Below are 18,088 nucleotides of genomic sequence, written 5' to 3' on the forward strand. Positions count from 1 at the left end.
ACAGAATACATATTTACCCTGGGGGGCAGAAATTAAAATTTTTGGCCCACGTACTTTGCTCTTATGCCTACCCTAAATCAGCTGCCTGGTTTCGCTAAGGCCTGGGAGACTCCCAGTCAGTTAGATTTTTGGCATATCCACCATGAATGTACATGAGATAATTTGCATATACTGAGTTGCCAGTGGATATAAATCAATCTCATCTATATTTATAGTGGATATCTTGAAAACCTGACTTGTTGGGGTTCTCCCAAGGACAAGTTTGGGAACTACTGCTATAAACAATCACAAAATGTAATTTTTTGTTCCTCACCTCCTCCCCCACTTCATTTTAAAAATATTTACAGACTTCACAAATAAGAGCAGTCATCTATATTGTACGGCACATCAAAAATCATCTTACACGGAAACATAAAACATAACCCTAAAATACTACTAAAAGGTCTCTTCCTTACCTTAATAAAAGCTGTGTGCGAGGTGAAAGAATATTCTTTATTTTTAAGATGAAGCTTAAGCTGCACCAAACATTGGCCACTTTATCCTGAAAATACAGAAGTTTGAACAGTTTTCATGTTTAATTTGATACTATTATATTTATTCTACTGTGGTATGTCAAACTCTCAGTAGATCACAGCTCAAATAAAAAGAACTAAAAATATTAATGATCTGATAATACAGTATATTAACTTAAGCAACAGAAGGAATCCAGTATTCCCTTATTTCCAACTAAACCAAATGGATTGTTTAATAAAACATGAAATGGAATGTCCTCCAAGAAACTAAAATTAACTATCATTTTTGTTTCTGACCTCACAGATCATGTTTCTGTTACATGAAGGTTGCATTTTTCGCATACCTGAATGAACTTGTAACTGGTGACTGGCAATGACAGAGTTAACCAGTAATAAATCAAGACGTCCAAGACATCAGCAGTTGTGCTGGGATCATTTTCAAGATTAAATCTGTAACCACAGCCTTGTGCCCATGAAACTCATCCACTCCACAGCTGCTTAAGTCACAGCTGTGTAGACAGTAACCTCAAGTACCTTACTAGCATTACCAACCGGACCATCTTCCCTGTCCTCTAACAGCATAGAAAATGCTCTTAAATTTGCCGAGGGTTACCAGAGAACTGCGGGTTTGGCAGCTTCTGTGACCCCCTTAGTAGCAACTAAGGGATTTTACAGACATGTGCATTTATGTCTGTTTTTGTATATGGGAACCAAACCAAAGAATCTGTTATAGGTACAGCAGTACAAAGTTACTAGGCACTGCTTATGTGGACAATTTCACAGTTTATCTTGATGAGCATCCAAATAAGTCACTGCAATATTTAGCCTTGCATGTGACAGGCCTAGTAGTTTGGCATTGCCAGTCCTAGATATCGTATTGTGAAAGAGCAGGATTTTGTCTATTTTCAATTAAGCAACGGACAAAGATCATTAGTAGGATGGTTGTGAAGAATTGTGAATAATACTTTTGACTGTGCATCTTGCCATGTGTTCTTAAACCTCAGGATATCTAATAACCTATTAATCTGTCTCTCTTCTCTTGCGTACTTCTGCTTAAAGACCGACACAGCTGCTAAACTAAACAGTCCTGTGGAATGCTAAAAAGAAATGCTCAGGATGATTGACACTTTTAATGAGCAAAGTGCATGGTACAATAGACTCAGCTCTGTAGAAAGTTGTAACACTGCTGGCCACTGCCTAAAATGCTAACTCCCAAACTAATGCGCACAAATAGTTTCACTTTGATAGAAACTGGCAGAAGTCCGTCCACTACACAGGATAAAATATGTACGTATGTTATTTTGCTGCTGGACTTACTTAAAAAACAAAAAAAAAAAACAAAACCCAACTTATTCTCATTCAGATATCCTACACATGGCCATGGTAAATGAAACTTCCTAGTTACACCTGCTGAGTTTTAAGCTCTTACTAAAAGAAAGCTGAAAGACAGGAGCTAAAATACGAAGGTGTAAGGTTCTGAAACTTTTACAACATACTTGGAGACTATAGAAATATGCCATAATACATACAAACAGTATTTCATTTTGGCAGTGGGGAGTGTGATTTATCAATCACTATATACAGGCACTAGAAATTATTTTCTGACTTTTGATAGCTGCATACCACATATATTATCAGATAGGTGCAACTGACTTGTGCAGATATACGTCTACATTAAAGCTTAACTATGAAACCAGTTTCAATGGGAAAAATGAGTGATGTAATATAGTATTCTGAAAGATGCCAGCTGATCTCAAGAGTTAAATGCCACACAGAATGCTGGCAAGAAATGACAGCAGAAGCTACCATCTCCAATTACTAGTGCTTTGTCTGCAGCCTCCAAAAAGGTGAAGACAAAAAGGTTCTTGGATTGCTGATGGATCCAGAAAAATTAGGGGGCACTGGCAGAAATAGCAAGAAAATTGCAAGCATGCCTCAAAGAGTCCTCGATCAACTGGGAAGAGTCTTCTGAGTACTTGTAGGATTTGTTCAAGGTCTGTCAAAAACGGTAGCCAGCAGAGAGCAAACGATGCAACCACAGCGAAGGCAACTTTCATTAGCAAAGCTAGCCTGCAACATAAGAACAGTTGTTTGATGGAAGTTCAATATCAAACAAGAACAAAACATGAAGAACTAATTCCAAGCAATTTGAATTCTGCTAAATGATGTAAATTAAAAGTATAATAAAGGCAGGCCCTTACCATTGGCATTAGTTAATGCTCTTTTGTGTGTTCTTTGCAATATTTTTTTGTCCCGTACGGATTCTGGATTGAAACTGAATAAAGATGATTTACCAAAAAAAAAGGGTATAATAAAGGAACTGACTGAACTTGTTAGATTTCTAATCAGAACTGATTGACTATTTTTGTGCTATCATACATGAGTCCCGGTACCTGGATAAAAGAACAACAGAGTAGGAATTTTCTAGCTGGCTTGCCAGTAGGGGAACTAAAGGGGTTTGGGGGATTATAACAGGATGTTTTGAGGAAACAGTCTTCTTATTTTCTACTAAGTCAATAACTAGAAGACAGATTTCAAGTGTCAATAGGTATTGGGTGCTGACCAAGGCCCATGCCAAAGGGAAACTAAACTTAAAAAGAAGAATCTTGGGGTTATTGGCTCGATGGGAACAAAGGGAGCAATTGGAAAAATTGTAGACAGCAAACATTTTTCTTGGAAAAGTAAATGAAGGTAAGAGGAAGAGAGGCCACTATGGTTTTCTGAGACATAATTGAAAATTCCAACCGACCTAAGCACCAGCATCTGATTATCATTCCCCTCTTTAATTTCCCCATCTTGTCCAGTTTGTCTCTTGACTAGATTGTAAGCTCTTTTGAGCAGGGGCTGTCTCTTCTATGTTTTGATATACAGTGCTGCATATGTCTAGTAGTGCTACAGAAATGATTAGTAGTAGAAATAAAGGGAAAAAGGAATAAATGCTACCTCAATCTCCAGACAATCAAGAGGAGAGAAGGGAATGTAGTGTCTAGATTGAGGCTGCAGGAGTACAGCCAAGATGCCAGTGAAAGGATAGAGGAGCCTGAGGTTTTGTGTTCATGGGAAAGTGATACAAGTTTATTAGGATTTTATATACCGCCTATCAAGATTATCTAAGCGGTTTTTACAATCAGGTACTCAAGCATTTTCCCTATCTATCCCGGTGGGCTCACAATCTATCTAACGTACCTGGGGCTATGAAGGACTGAGTGACTTGCCCAGGGTCACCTAACTAAGGCCCTCTTATCAAGCCACGGTAGAGTGTTTTAGCACTGGCCAGCCGGTGAAATAAATGCTCCTACGCTAATAGGAATTGAATGAGCGTTGGAGCATTTACCTTGCTGGCCAGCACTAAAACACTCTACCACTGCTTGATAAAAAGGGGCCTTGTGTAAGAGAATTCCTTCACAGTATCTGCCTGGCTACTACCGAGAGAGAGAGAGAGAGAGAGAGAGAGATTGACCATTAACCCAACTACAAGAAAAATCACTTCCATATGTTTAGACCTATTGAGGAGTACACCACAAAGATTATTCTCTTGATTTTGTATGTTTTATGAATTCGAGGGGGTTTTTGTGATGAACTGAATTCCTTTTAAGGTTCTGTATACCATCTTGATTAGTATTTTTTTCCCAATCTGAGAGGGTGCATAATACTTTTTATAATTTAATTAATTAATTACATGGGAAGCAGAGTGGCATGCAGGCTACAGACAGTCTTGCTGTTAAAGAGAAAGGAGCCAAGCTTAGGCCCTAGAGAGACGTAAGAATGACTTTCAAAGTACATAAAAGAGAAGCTCCAGGAAGGAACCCAAATGAAGAAGAAAAATTAGAGTGAATAGCACAAGGACCATAAGGACAACTTTTAGAACTTTGGGAATTTGTTTTGGCCTTTAAATGTTCCACACGAGTAACTGTAAATTAAGAAGACGTGATATTCTCTTTACTTGTTCAGTAATGAGCCAGGAAGAGAGTGAAGTAGTGAGATACCAACTTCTAAGGGCTTTGAAGAGTAACTCTTACCATTACCCCTTAGAATCCATAAAAAATAAACTTGTTGTAGCCCCCTAGAGAAGTCCTGAGCCATTGCCACCCAAGTGGTCTGCTACATATGTCCTGTTCATTTCACCTACCCTGACTGTGAATAAATTACAACTAGACTTTTTCCGATGATTAAAGGAAAACAAAAGTCCTAATGAACTCATGCCAAATACAATATGGCTTAGAAAAAAAAAGGAAAATTCCTTCCTATTTGCTAGAAGGTGATCAGAGCAAGTCCTTGCATCAATAATTATTCAATAAATAACGTTCCATTTGTTTATTTCACAGGTTCCTATTTATACTTCAATTTTCTGATTTCATAGCTATTTCGTTAACAATATTTCTGAGAGGGGCCTTAGGCATCTGAGTCAATCAAGGCCTTAGACCCCTCCCCGTGCATCACAGGATGCATCGAGAAGGGGCGGACCAGCAGGCAGGAGGGACTGGGCATCCCTCCTGCTGTCTTTTTCACATAAGAGGTAGGGGTGTGTGGGAGGAGCCTGGGGGCTGAAGCAGGAGGGAGGGGTATCCATCCTGCCGATTATTTTCTAAGTATGGGGAATGAGGAAAGGGAGCTAGATGCTTTTTTTATGAGGCCGAAATTGTGCATGTGTAACAAGCACATCTGTGCAATTTAAAAAATAAAAAAAGTCTTCCTGCCTCAAATAGTTAAGTAGTAAAAACCCAGTCAAGTACTTCACAAAATATCCTTCAAAATAGTACTTGAGAAAGGTTGAGGTCCCCTGAAGATCCAACAATGAATCACTACTACTTAATAAATGAATGTGTGTTTATATCTCCAGGGGACCTTAACCTTTTCTCAAGTACTATTCAAATAGTTGAGTGGCAGGAGGCTGTTTTGGGACTTCCCCTGCTGCTCAACTGTTCAGGCTTCCCCTGCCAGTTCTGTGCATGTGTGAGAGTTGGTTTCTAAATGATTGTTCAGATGGAATTACAGCAGACCTCCGCAAATATCCATTTAAATGGGAAACTGTTTGAATATCAACTGCCGTTTAGAAAGTCGGCCAAAAAAAAAACAAAAATTCGGACCACAGCGACCCGCATGGTCTTAACTACCGTTTTTAGTGAATCTAGCTCACATTGTATATAAATCTCACATATACACGTATTTATTGCAGATATTCTTAAAACTAGATTAGATAGGGTGTACTTCACGGCCAGCCTGAGAAAATACTTTATCATAACTGCCAAATTCCAGGAGGGAGACGTTTTGGTCAGTCCTGGTTTTGAACTTACATACATCCCAAAAGCAGTGTGGTATTTGTAGTTCTCAATTCTACCTACTTAAAATCAATGCTGCAGGTCACATAATACATTAGGGTAGAGTTGCCTGAAATTCAGGATAGGCCCAAAATTCCCACCTTGGAATGGGGTAATTTAGCAACTCCGGTTTATGTCGGTTGCTGCTGAGCCCACTGAATCAATCCAAGCATGCTTAGCTCCCAGCTCAAGAGCTTGTAATTCTATACAATGATGTAGAAATAAAGGCACTCACCCCCTTCCATTGAGGCCTTTTTCAAAACATTTTCCTAGAAGGTAGCAAAAGAAAGGCAAAGCATGGTAAAGTTCCATCTGTTTATAATTCAGGGCCAAGCAAAAGGCCAATGATCCTAGCAGGTGCCAGTTATACGAAAGGCCCAGCACACCCCATAATGCAAAGCCAAGACTCACAGTGTTATATATATGTTTTTGTTAAGGTCAAGAAAAGCTATCTGCACATCTACAGATTCTTCATATAAAGAAGATATAAAAGGTTTAGACATTTTTTTTAAAAATAATTTATATTCCGCATATCCTACAATTCTATACGGATTACAGATTATTCAGGTACTCAAGCATTTTTCCCCTATCTGTCCCGGTGGGCTCCCACTCTATCTAATGTACCTAGGGCAATGGGGATTAAGTGACTTGCCCAGGGTCACAACGAGCAGTGCGGATTCAAACCCAGGGTGCCAAGGCTGGCACCACTGCACCACACACTCCCACATTCAATATTAAAAATGAAATATGTTACATTAGAGAAATCTGGGGTAGGCATGTATTAGCCTTTTGATCCTGCACACTGAAAACAACACACAGACTTTTACACAATCTGTGCATAGGTATTCTTGGAAGAGTAACTTGGGCGCAGTTCCAATGCAAATATATACTTTACTTCATAAAATTAATCATCTACTTGCATACATACAGCAGCTTACATAGCAGCATTCAACATGGCGGCTTTTTGAATACTGCTATGTAAGCTGCTGTATGCTGAATAACAGTCCCCTGAAGCAGCCCCTTTGGGTGAAACAAGGAAACTGTCAAGACTACTGGAAGCAGCAGCCTTCACTCTATTGAAAGCAGTAGTTTCACTACTGAAACAGTGAATGGTTTTTGGATGAGATATCACAGACCGATATTCTTTTGAAGTCTATGGTGGCCTTGCACTAATGATTGAAGACCTGTTTCTCTGGTGTCAGGTCAAAAGTGCGCCGGGACAAAGACGCGCGCAGACAATTGAGCGCAGTGCGGAGGCGTGTGCCGCAGAAAATTACAGTTTTTACGGCTCCGACGGGGGGGGTGTGGGGGGGGGAACCCCCCCACTTTACTTAATAGAGATCACGCCACGTTGTGGGGGCGGTTGTAACCCCCCACATTTTACTGAAAACTTCACTTTTTCCCTGTTTTTAGGGAAAAAGTTAAGTTTACAGTAAAATGTGGAGGGTTACAACCCCCCAAACCCCCCACAACGCTGGCGCGATCTCTATTAAGTAAACTGGGGGGGCTCCCCAACAAACCCCCCCGTCGGAGCCCCTAAAAACTGTAATTTTCTTCGGCGCGCACCTCCGTCTTGTGCTCAGTTGTCGGCACGCGCCTTTGTCTTTCGCGGGGTTGTCTATGAACCGTTTCTCTTACAGATAAATACCTATTGGTTCTTTATTCTGATTGATATTTTGACCAATGAGTTTTTATTTATTTACCTACCTCCTCCTTTACAAAGCCATGTTAAAGTGGAAAGGGGGGGGGGTTAATTATAGTTTAAACGAATTAACATACATTCCAAAGCAAAATAAAAAATTCCACAACATAGAAAAGGAAAGAAATATTTAAATTTTCAAATAATCACAAGAAATATAACTGATTTTCATTAACATCGGTTTTCCACTCTTTGATTTTCACTAGAAACTTCTTTTTCTAATAGGAATCTCTTTAGATAGGTAATCATACACTTGGCTGGAAATTTCAGAAAAAAAAAAAGTAGCTCCTTTATAGAATAGGCTCCCCTCTAGGTGCCTAAATATAGATGCACTGTTATAGAATTGCTCTCTCCGAGCCTTCATTTGCAACTACCCAGGGATTTTGCCTCTATTTTATATCATTCTTCCCCTTCAATGATCCTAGTTTAATCATGACAGCAATGGGACTGGACGGTGGTTCCAATCCCAGAACGCCTTTTAGAAGCCTGCAATCAAGAGCTTTCCATATACCCTTAATGACCACAACTCCCTCCTTCCACTTGGAGGCTGTAAACACTGCTTCTGCAGCATCCCCACCTGATCTGAGGAGATCAAACCAAGGCTCTTCCATATGGCACTGCTACTGATCTGACCCAAGATACACATGTTAATAACAGAGAAAAGTATCTCTACAAATTCTGAAGTGCAAGTTTAAATTGCATACCTGGAGATTCTAATTTGTAGGAGTCCAAGAGAGGTGTCAAAATACTTATTACATCTGGGATGGTTTGAAATAAAGAACTACTTTTATTATACCTGGGGTCCACTCTTCATTCCAGATTCTAATCCATAGCCACCAACACACTGCCAAATCTTTGCAGCATATACTGCTTTTGTTCAAAAGATTCTCATTGACCCAACTGTCTAGTTTTCAAGGTATGCTAAATATATAAATTAACCTTATGATAAACTGAAAATTAGACCCGTCTTGGAAGGGATTAAAGGAGTCAAGATCTTCAGTCAATCTTTGGTCTTTAAACTCTCTCAACTCTGGAATGATCTCCTCCTTCTTTTTTTGAAGGAGTTCCAGTTCATTTCAATTTTTCCATAAATCTTTAAAAACTACTCTATTTGCCAAACATTTTGAAAATTAATTCTTTTGAAATTTTGCTATTATCTTCGATTTATCATTTGTAAATCATTCCCTGTTTATTTAATTGCTGAATGATGACTCGGTATACAAAGTTAAGCTTTAGTTTAGTTTTAGTTGGGGGGAGGGGCCTGAAGGACAGGAGCTGTTATCAGAACCTATTGATTCCTTACTGCTGTAAAAGAAAGAAACCTTGAAGGTAATCAGAACAAGAGTATTATGTAATCCTTTTGCATCTACAATGCTTAGTAGAAGAGGAGAGAGCAGCAGTGTGCCCCAGTCTTTAATTTGTTGCTGCACCAAAGTGAGCACTGAGTGACTATACCTTTCTCTGAAGTATTATGGCCTCTAAAAAATTGTGTTGAATCATCTGGTTATAGCCAGTAAAAATGACCAATTATCCTGTAAGATGGGTGCTTGCAAAAGCTGAAAGGCAAGTGCAGATCAAGCTTTCTGCTCTGTTTCTCTTATCCAGCAAAGCACCACAAATTCCAGAACAGCCACTTTACATTCTCGTGAAATCCCTTTTGGAGATCAAAATGATCTATAGTATTTTGAAAAGATGTTCATGATCAGCAATACACACTGGAAAGATCAAGAAGTAGTTAAATTGTGAGTTCAGAATAAACAGCTGAACACTGGCACGGGTGAAGATCCCTGCTAAAACTGATTATCATCTCTCACATAAAGAGAGAGAACGAGAACTCAGAAAGACCAGAGGCAATAGAGATGAAAAATAAAATTCTAAATTTATAATGAGCTCGGGGACCAGAAATGGTGTGTCACTTTTAGGTGGGGTACACACTTTAACATTTTAGCATGCATGGAACAGACACATGGGATATACAGCCAGCTAGACCTAAAGACGGGCAACACAGAAGCTGAAAATCTACAGGAATGGAAGAGCTACAGTACCTGAAGAACAAAGTGCCTTTGAAGGTATGAGAGTAGATACAAAGGAAAAGAGAAAGAAAGCACCTTTGGAAAAGGATGAAGAGGGGAGGACAGAGTGTGTCTTAAGAGGGAATGAAAGGGACAGGGAAGAAAGTATGCCAGGTGGGTGGAGGAAAGTATGAGTGAGGACAGAATGCTTGGGAGTTGGAGACACAGACAGATTTGAGTGTGTGAGTTGGGGGGGGGGGGGGGAAGAGGGGTGAAAGACAGTGTGCTGGATGGGAATGAAAAGTGCACTCGGATCCGACCGGAGGAGTTGAAGCCAAAAATACAAAGCTGTCGCAGAGGACTTTTGTCTAAAGGCGTTCTTCTCCTTCATGTTAATGCATGCCCTCACATGGCCACTGCATTTGGAGATTGAGATTTCAGATCTTACAGCAGTAATTGCCAATAAATACTTAACTGCGATAATTTCCAATAAAAAGGAAACCAGCCATCTTCCCATTCCAAAAGAAAAGCAATGCTCTCCCCAAGGGCATTAGTATTTCAGATGCCATACACTTATCTGGGGTCCAAATATGAAGGGCATTCATTAATTTATCTACCAGAGTATGAAAGAAAGTAGCAACATGTTGAAACAAGTCTGTGTATGTTGTGACATGCCTCAAGGTTACTCATGCACAGTTGTGGCTCAGTGTGAGTCTAACATTACAAGAAACAAGATGTCAGAAGAGTCCTCGTGTGAATAAAGTAACTGCTAGATTTGAAGCATGGTTCATTGATAAAATTTCTCACAAAAGAAGGGAAAAAGCCAAAGGAGATCCATGAACGCATGACTGCAGTTTATGGTGAGTCTGCCCCATCATCCTACAAAGTAAAATTTTGGAACAAGCAGTTTAAGTGAAGTAGAGAGTCCAATGAAGATGACCCTCACACTGGATAGCCTGTGGAAGCAACTTCTACCGAAATGTGCAAGAAAGTCAAGGATTTAATTTTGTCAGATGAATTAAGGCTTCCTGAATAGCTGAAGAAATCTTCTCGGCAGGTACAGTTTGGAAAATAATTCATGAAAAGTTGGGCATGTCTAAGGTTGGTGCAAGATGAGTTCCAAGAATACCAACGCTATGTCACAAGGCTCCAGTGCTGTCAGGAGAACTTGGAGATGCTCTATGAAGACCAAGTGAAATCTTTTTCATTGTTTGGTGACTAGAGATAAGACTTGGGTCTATCAGATATCCTGAGTCCAAAATGGAGTCAATGCAGTGGAAGCACAAGTCATTCCCCATCCCAAAAAAACTCAAGAGAAAAATCTGCAGGCAAGTCATGGCAACTGTCTTCTGGGATGATGGACTTTTGCTTCTAGAGTTCATGCCACACATAACCGAGGAGTGTTACGCCAACACAATGATCACTTTGCGGGAGTCAATCAAGGAGAAAAGACGAAGAAAACTCACAGCAAGCATGCTGCTTATTCACGACAATGCGCCGGTGCACATGTCACAACAATCACAGGCTGCCATCTGAGAATGTGGGTTTCAGCAGCTGAACCATCCACCCTTCAGTTCTGACCTGGCTCCCTCAGATTATTTCCTGTTCCAAGTTTTGAAGAGATTTCTCCGTGAGCAGCGGTTTTCAAGTGATGAAGACATCAAGGAAGCTGTGACATCCTGGTTTGAAGGTCAATCAGAAGAATTATTTTCAAAGGGGTTAAAAGTCATTGCTGGAAAAGTGGATGAAGTGTATGGAGCTATCAAGGGACTACATTGAAAAATAAAACAAAAATTTTTTGAAAACTTTTCTTTCCTACCAAGGTAGATAAATTGTTGAACACCCCTTGTACATCCTTTGCTCTAGTGGACAAGAGAGATCATTATACAGTTAGTCAGATGAACATACAACTCTCAAATACTTATTTGTAATTGATATTTTACTAATATGTGAAAAATGAAAGATCTGCCTTCACTATGCAAATACACTTCCCCCTTCGTATTTGCGGGGGGTTAGGGGCAGAGCGGGTCCGCGAATATGGAAAAACCGCGAATAATATTCGGGCCGGTTCTGCACTTATCCCTCGTTTCCCTCGGCTATTTTTAGCCCTGTAAGCTTCCCCTTAAGCCTTATCTGGTGGTCTAGTGGGTTTTCAGGCAGGAGCGATCTTCCCACGCTCCTGCTCCATGCAGGTTGCTCACAGGAAATGGCTACCTTGAGTTCCCATAATCTCTCGAGCCATTTCCTGTGAGTGATCTGCACGGGGCAGGTGCATGGGAAGATCGCTCCTGCCTGAAAACCCGCTAGATCGCCAGGTAAGACTTAAGGGAGGGGGCTTACAGGGCTAAAAATAGCCCAAAAAATGAAAAAAAAATTTCTGGTCAAAAATCGCGAATAACCGAATCCGTAGATATGGAATACGGAGGGGGAAGTGTATCTCCTTTTACTGAAGCTCTGGAAGGAGTTACGTTTTTATAAGACATTTGTGTGATGATCATGATTGAATTTAACTATCAAAATTTTGGGAGGGGAGAGGCAGGGCTGAAAGTTCACCTAGGACTCCCATCACCCTTGCTTCAATTCTTGTGATTATAACATGATCCACAATCTCGTTCTTACATACTCAGTAGCAGACTATAAAAATATGCTATTATAACAATCTTGGAACAGCGGCATATACTCAGTTGTCTATTTTACCCTAATCTCTTATCCACATCCAAATACTTTTTAGCTTTTCCTTTTAGAGGAGGAAGGGGAAGAGCTCAGATTTAATAATAATAATAAAAAAGGTGCCACTTGTAACTCATGTGAAAGGATACTGAAAATGGCCATAGTCAATGAGAATGAGACCTGGATAAAGCAATATGCAGAGTAGAATGGAGACCTGAAAAGAGAAAGAATACAATGCACATATTTAGGAGGCCGTCTTCCTTTCATCTTACCCCCTTCCAAAACTACCACTTGAATTATGCAACTCTTCTGCTCATACATTCTGGGATCTACCAGTGAACTAGAATGACTGTGATACGACTGTAGGACAGGAGGTGAAGTAGCATCAGATCACATCTGTGTCCTATTTTTAACCCTTCCCACCAGTGTGTCTTGATTTACCCCAAACAAGAAACCTGAGCGCACTTTCAAGTTCATCTCCTAAACTTCAGGCAGAAAACATTTAACATTTCACTGCAGCATTTAGCAATCCACAAAGAAAGAAATAATATGATCAACTGAAAGAAGGGGCTAGAAAATACTGAGGAATTTGCAGTCAGCCTGTTGGGGGGTTTTTCAGCCGTTTGGGGGTTTTTTCAGACGTTTTTACATTCACACAGCAATGATAGAAAAGTGTGATACTCGCCTTTTTATTAACTGAAGTTTCTTTCAGACAGAAACAATACAGCACAATTGCAGGTATATACAGATTCAAATCTGCAATAAAAACTGTAAGACAGGAAGAATAATAAAATGAAACCAATGGAGTCATTTACAAAGCACATTCTATAAGAAGCGCCCACAAGTTAGGCGTCTAATTAGGCACTGATCAGCGCAATTCAAGTAAAATTGGGTGCTGTTTAATGAATCATGCTGAGCGGAACCTATTTTGGAGGCGCCCAAGAAATAGGCCAGCTCTAGGCACAACTAAAAGTTAGGCGCCTAGCCGAGCGCATAAGCACGCTTAAGAGCAATGATTCTGCAAAAAGGCGCCTAACATGTAGCCACGCCCAACATGCATAGCGCCTATTTTTTTGAAGGCCGTCTAAATTTTTAGAGGTGCCTTGTTGCAGAATCGCGCTTTCTTGATAGGCGCCTATGTTTCAATCAGTGCTGATTAAAAAGCTTAATTGAGATTGTTATTCAACTTAGATAGGCGCCTCCGAAATAGGTGCCTAACATTAGGCGCCGGTTACAGAATTTGGACCATGGTATCTAAAAATAGCAAAAAACATTCAAATAGTGACTTTGGAATGGAAGAATGTAAACATCCTACACTGCAGTTTGTCCAACTAGCAAGGAGGCATGTTGTGGGTAGGACTATGTTTGACCCAAATTAGGATGTCCAACAGCTATTATCAAATGGGAAGAAATGTCCAAGTCTAGAAAGGACATTTTATTTAAGACTAGTCTTTAAGCCCGTTACATTAACGGGTTCTAGAATATGTCTGTCTGTCTTTCTTTCTTTCTGTCTCTCTCCCTCCCGCTGTCTGTCTTTCTATCTGTGTCTCTCCCTGCCCCCTATGCAGCAGCATTTCTATCCCCCCCACTTCCCTGTGCAGTAGCCAAGCAAAATTTGATAGAATATGGTTGCCAGTTATGATCCGGCCTAGTCAGTCTGGTCACTCTGGTCCACTGTCGCCCATTATCTCTTTTCCCGTTCATGGGTCCTGTATTTATCTAGCCCCTTCCCTTCAGGCCCGTTATCCTCCTTCCAAATGGCAAAGTCTCCCTTCCCTTCCCACCTCTCTAGCCCCTCCCCCACGAGCCCGTTATCTCACCAGCTTCCTCTTCCCTCCTGCATCGCTTACATTGTGTCCATCCACCCGTGCTGGGTGCGAGTCGGTGGCGCCCAGCCCGCGCAGAAATAGGAAGTTGCGTCGGCGAAGGCGGGCCCTGACGGGTCTGAAGGAAGGCCCTGGGGCCAGCTGGAGGTGTTCATCATTGCGGCCCCTACGGCAAGTCTGGAGGGCGGGAAAGAGCCGGAGCTGTGGCGGCACCGAGTGCGCGCGCGAGAGTGGAACGGGTGGAGGGGGTTGGGGTTGCGGCGCATGATCTTCTTAGCAGCTCTGATGGACCCTCGCTTTCTCGTACTTCGCTCATGGAGGCGATCGGCGGCTGGCTGCGGTCCCGGCTGGAGTCCTGGTGACGTAGTAAGCGCGCATGCGCGCTCTTGCCGGCACAGCGCGATGGATCAGGGAAGCACAGGCTAAGAGTGAGCATGTGCGCTTAGCATTTTATTATATTAGATTTGTTGCAGTCACATCCGGGGTAAAAAAAAATTTTTTTAAAGTGCTCAGATTAAGCAGCTAACTACTAAATGGATTGCGGCATGACTCCTCCCTCTCCCCTGAAAGTGAAACCAAAAGGAATACCAGGCTGTATGATGGCATCAGGTATTATGGGCAATCTGCACAAAGCAGAAAGCAAGTCTGGGGAGTAGCCCAGTAGTCAGTGTAATGGACTGTAACCCACTACAGCTCTCATTTTTTTTCTTTAAACTGTGAGCCCTCCAGAAACAGACATATACCTACTGTACCTAAATATTTACAATACCTGCAAGCCTGAAGGCTATTACTAGGGTTACCAGACGTCTGGATTTACCCGGACATGTCCTCTTTTAGAGGGCATGTCCAGACATCTGGACGGCTTTTCAAAACCCAGCACTATGTCTCGGTTTTCAAAAGCTTCTTCTTTGGGACCACGTCAGGAAAGCATCTCCGCGTGATGTCATCGCGTTGCATCCCTGCATGCCTGATCAACTGACGAGAACAAGTGGAGAAGGGGGCAGGGCTGAGGATTAATGGGGCAGGCCTGGGGGGCAAGGCTAGGGGGGTCCGGATTTTATTTAACTAAAATCTGGTAACCCTAGCTATTACGGTGGTGTATAGCCAGAAATAGTAGGTATTTCCATGTTCCTGTAGGGCTCAGTATATAAAACAATTGTAAGGGGATATGAACCTGGGTGCCCCAATTTAAAGTCCACCACACTGACCACTAGACTACTTCTCTGCTCTGAAAGAACTTGTATGGCTATTAGATATTATATTAGTGAGCCCTCCAGGACAGACAGAAATTGCTGAAAATGCAATTATTCGTTGATGCATTTCTTTGAGCATTTGACCTATTGCAAAGATTGAATCTTTCTGCTTTTGTTTTCATCTGTTCTGACCTGCTTCAATATTTTATGTATGTAATTTTATCGTAAACCGTTTTGGAATAAAACAGTATAGAAATTTTTAAAATAAACAAACAAACTGCTCTGAGCTCTCCTGGGAGAACAGTATAGAAAATTGAATAAATAAATAAATCATGCTGCCAGACAGATGTCCTTGTTCCTGGATTTTTGGCATTCATAATTTGGATGTTTCAATTTGTAAATTGGCTATTCATTTTGGATGCTCTCACATAATTTCAAACAGGAATTCCAATATATTTCCTGTTTAAAATGAAACGGCTGCGGGATGGAATTTTTTTTTGGGGGGGGATGTTATGAGCAGGACATCCTATCCACCTGTCCTCGTTCCTGATAGCGAGGCACCCTAACCAGGATCACTAAATGGAGTTGTAGTGTCATGCTTCTCTCTTGTTTCTAACAGCAGTGACTCTGGTTTTTCCTTAGTTTAATAATAATATATTTTAATTTTCTTTTTCTACTCAATAAGATTGGTACCTCCTTAATAGAGGATTAGTGCCAAAGAAAAAGTTTGTAAATAATGTTACTTTTCGGATAATTGTCATTACAATTATCAGTATCAACATTTCTTTATTTTCATGGCTTTACTGTACAAGATTGTTTGGGGGGGTTTTGAATAATTGCATATATAAATTTATAAAAAAAGAAAAATAAATTATTATTCCCCAATGGCTGTACTTATTTCAAATATTACCAATAATTTTACAGCTTCCCTGCCTACCTGATTAACACGAGCCATTATGAGATAGCTTTGGTTTGGGAAGCGAGCATGCCTGTCATATTCAAAACTATCTCTGTCAAGAGAGAAAGTGTGGTTGGGATTGTTGAATATGCGACTCATATCTACAACTTATCAGTTAAGACATATGAATGATTGGTTTAGGTGAACCTCATATTTTTTCATTTACAGAAGCAAAGGTTGCATTATTTTGCCTTATCATGCGAGTTCTCTCCTGCATGCCCCAGCCAGGTATTTTACCTCTATCTTGAAACATTATCCAGTCTACAAACCAGTGTAGCAGATGTGGAAATGGACCTGCGCATATCTGACACTTTCAGTGACTAACTCACCTTTACTATCCATTCAAGGTAATCTTTTTTCTCCGAGTATTAAAACACAGGTCTTTCGGTATTGATCTCTGAGAGGTTATCAGTTACCTACATTATGTGTTGAAGGAAGAAGGAACTATGCATTCTTTTACCATTCTATGTACAAAGTACAAATTAACAGATAGAGCCATCTTACCATACATGCAACTCAGACATGTTCGAACCCTACCAGCAGGTGCCTTAACTGCTAATGCTAGAAGCTTTAAACATGACATTTTGTTTGGAAGCGTAAGCCTTAGTAATATTGCGGTTTCACCACAAGTTTTTACAAGAGGAAGCTTCAATGCTGGACTTTGCCTCGTTGCAGGAAAGATGGTAGGAAGACTTTATGGAAGAACTTTTACAGACATTTTTGAGATCAGTAGCTTGGATGTGGTCATCTATAAACACTCTTTGAAATGAACTATAAAATAGCATTACGACTATATGAACCATTTCTCCAAGTCATGCACTCAGAGCATCCATGCAAACTGATTCTTGCTGTCCTAAATGTCAACAAGTGGATGCATCACTAGGACATGTGTTTTATACTTGTCTTAAGATCCAAGTACAGTGTTCCCCCGTGAATTCGCAGTTCGCAGACTCAGTAATTTGCGGTATGCTTTGACCGCCTTTCCCTGTACTAAAGTCAGGCTACACCAGTCAGGAGCTGTGTGCCAAAACAGCTCCCGATTGGTGTAGCCTGACTTTAGTAACAGGAAGAGGCGGTCGGAGCATACCGCGAATGATTTTCTGCACCCACCGGCGCCCCAGCTGCCCTCTCCTGCCTCTTGACAGACACAAAACGGCATTTGTGGTTTTTGGAAATTTGCGGATGTTCCTGAATGGAACCCCTGCGAATTTCAGGGGAGTACTGTATTTTGGAATGTAATACAGCCATATTGAATACCTTAGGACACGTTGCCACCCAAACCCTAAAATGTTGTTCCACATGTCCACTATAGTATGCGTTCTTTTATGCAAAGAACATTATTGTTTGGTAAGAAGCTAATTCTTTTACACCGGTTGGATTCTAAGGTGCCCTCATTGGCTCAATGGTGAGCAATGATGATACACCAGCTAAAACTTGAACATATGAAATTTCAGATATGACCTCAGCAAAAGGATTACAACTGCAAAGGACTTGGGAACCATTTTGATCTTTTTTAACACCACATGCTTGCAGTAATCTTCTTAATTTGTAACCATTTAAGTGTATTATCCAGTTCTTGTATGTGCTGTATCTCAGAAGAGTTACGCACATGCTTATATGTGCTCCCCCCATCCCTTTTTGGGGTGAAATTGTTTGATTTACTGATCAAACAATTGTACTGAGAAGAATGTAAATGCCTTGCTAGGATGGCTCTAGTTACATAACCTGACCAACAGACATATTTGAAATAAAAAAAGAAAGCTATACAGCACAGTCAGTAAGTTTCTCAGTAGAATTTACAACAAAGAAAGAAACCTACATCTGAATCACTAAGACGGAACCCATTAGGGAAATAAGAATGTGGCAGCACTGAGGTGGAGGAATGTGGTTAGTGGGCAGC

At 40.8% G+C, this 18,088-nt stretch overlaps 1 protein-coding gene across 2 annotated transcripts in view; it reads right to left on the bottom strand.

The window, feature by feature from the left end:
* Positions 1–18,088, bottom strand: part of ALG6 (ALG6 alpha-1,3-glucosyltransferase) — a 55,320-nt gene that overhangs the window by 23,200 nt on the left and 14,032 nt on the right. For both annotated transcript variants that reach the window (XM_033917221.1, XM_033917222.1), the window contains exons 5-9: positions 12,897–12,979; positions 12,361–12,425; positions 6,066–6,251; positions 2,447–2,582; positions 456–541 (exon numbers count right to left, since the gene is read on the bottom strand). In XM_033917221.1, coding sequence (XP_033773112.1) covers positions 456–541; positions 2,447–2,582; positions 6,066–6,251; positions 12,361–12,425; positions 12,897–12,979 — 556 coding nt within the window. The remainder of the gene's footprint in view (positions 1–455; positions 542–2,446; positions 2,583–6,065; positions 6,252–12,360; positions 12,426–12,896; positions 12,980–18,088) is intronic.

Source organism: Geotrypetes seraphini, chromosome 12, assembly GCF_902459505.1.
Source record: "Geotrypetes seraphini chromosome 12, aGeoSer1.1, whole genome shotgun sequence".
Lineage (NCBI taxonomy): Eukaryota > Metazoa > Chordata > Amphibia > Gymnophiona > Dermophiidae > Geotrypetes > Geotrypetes seraphini.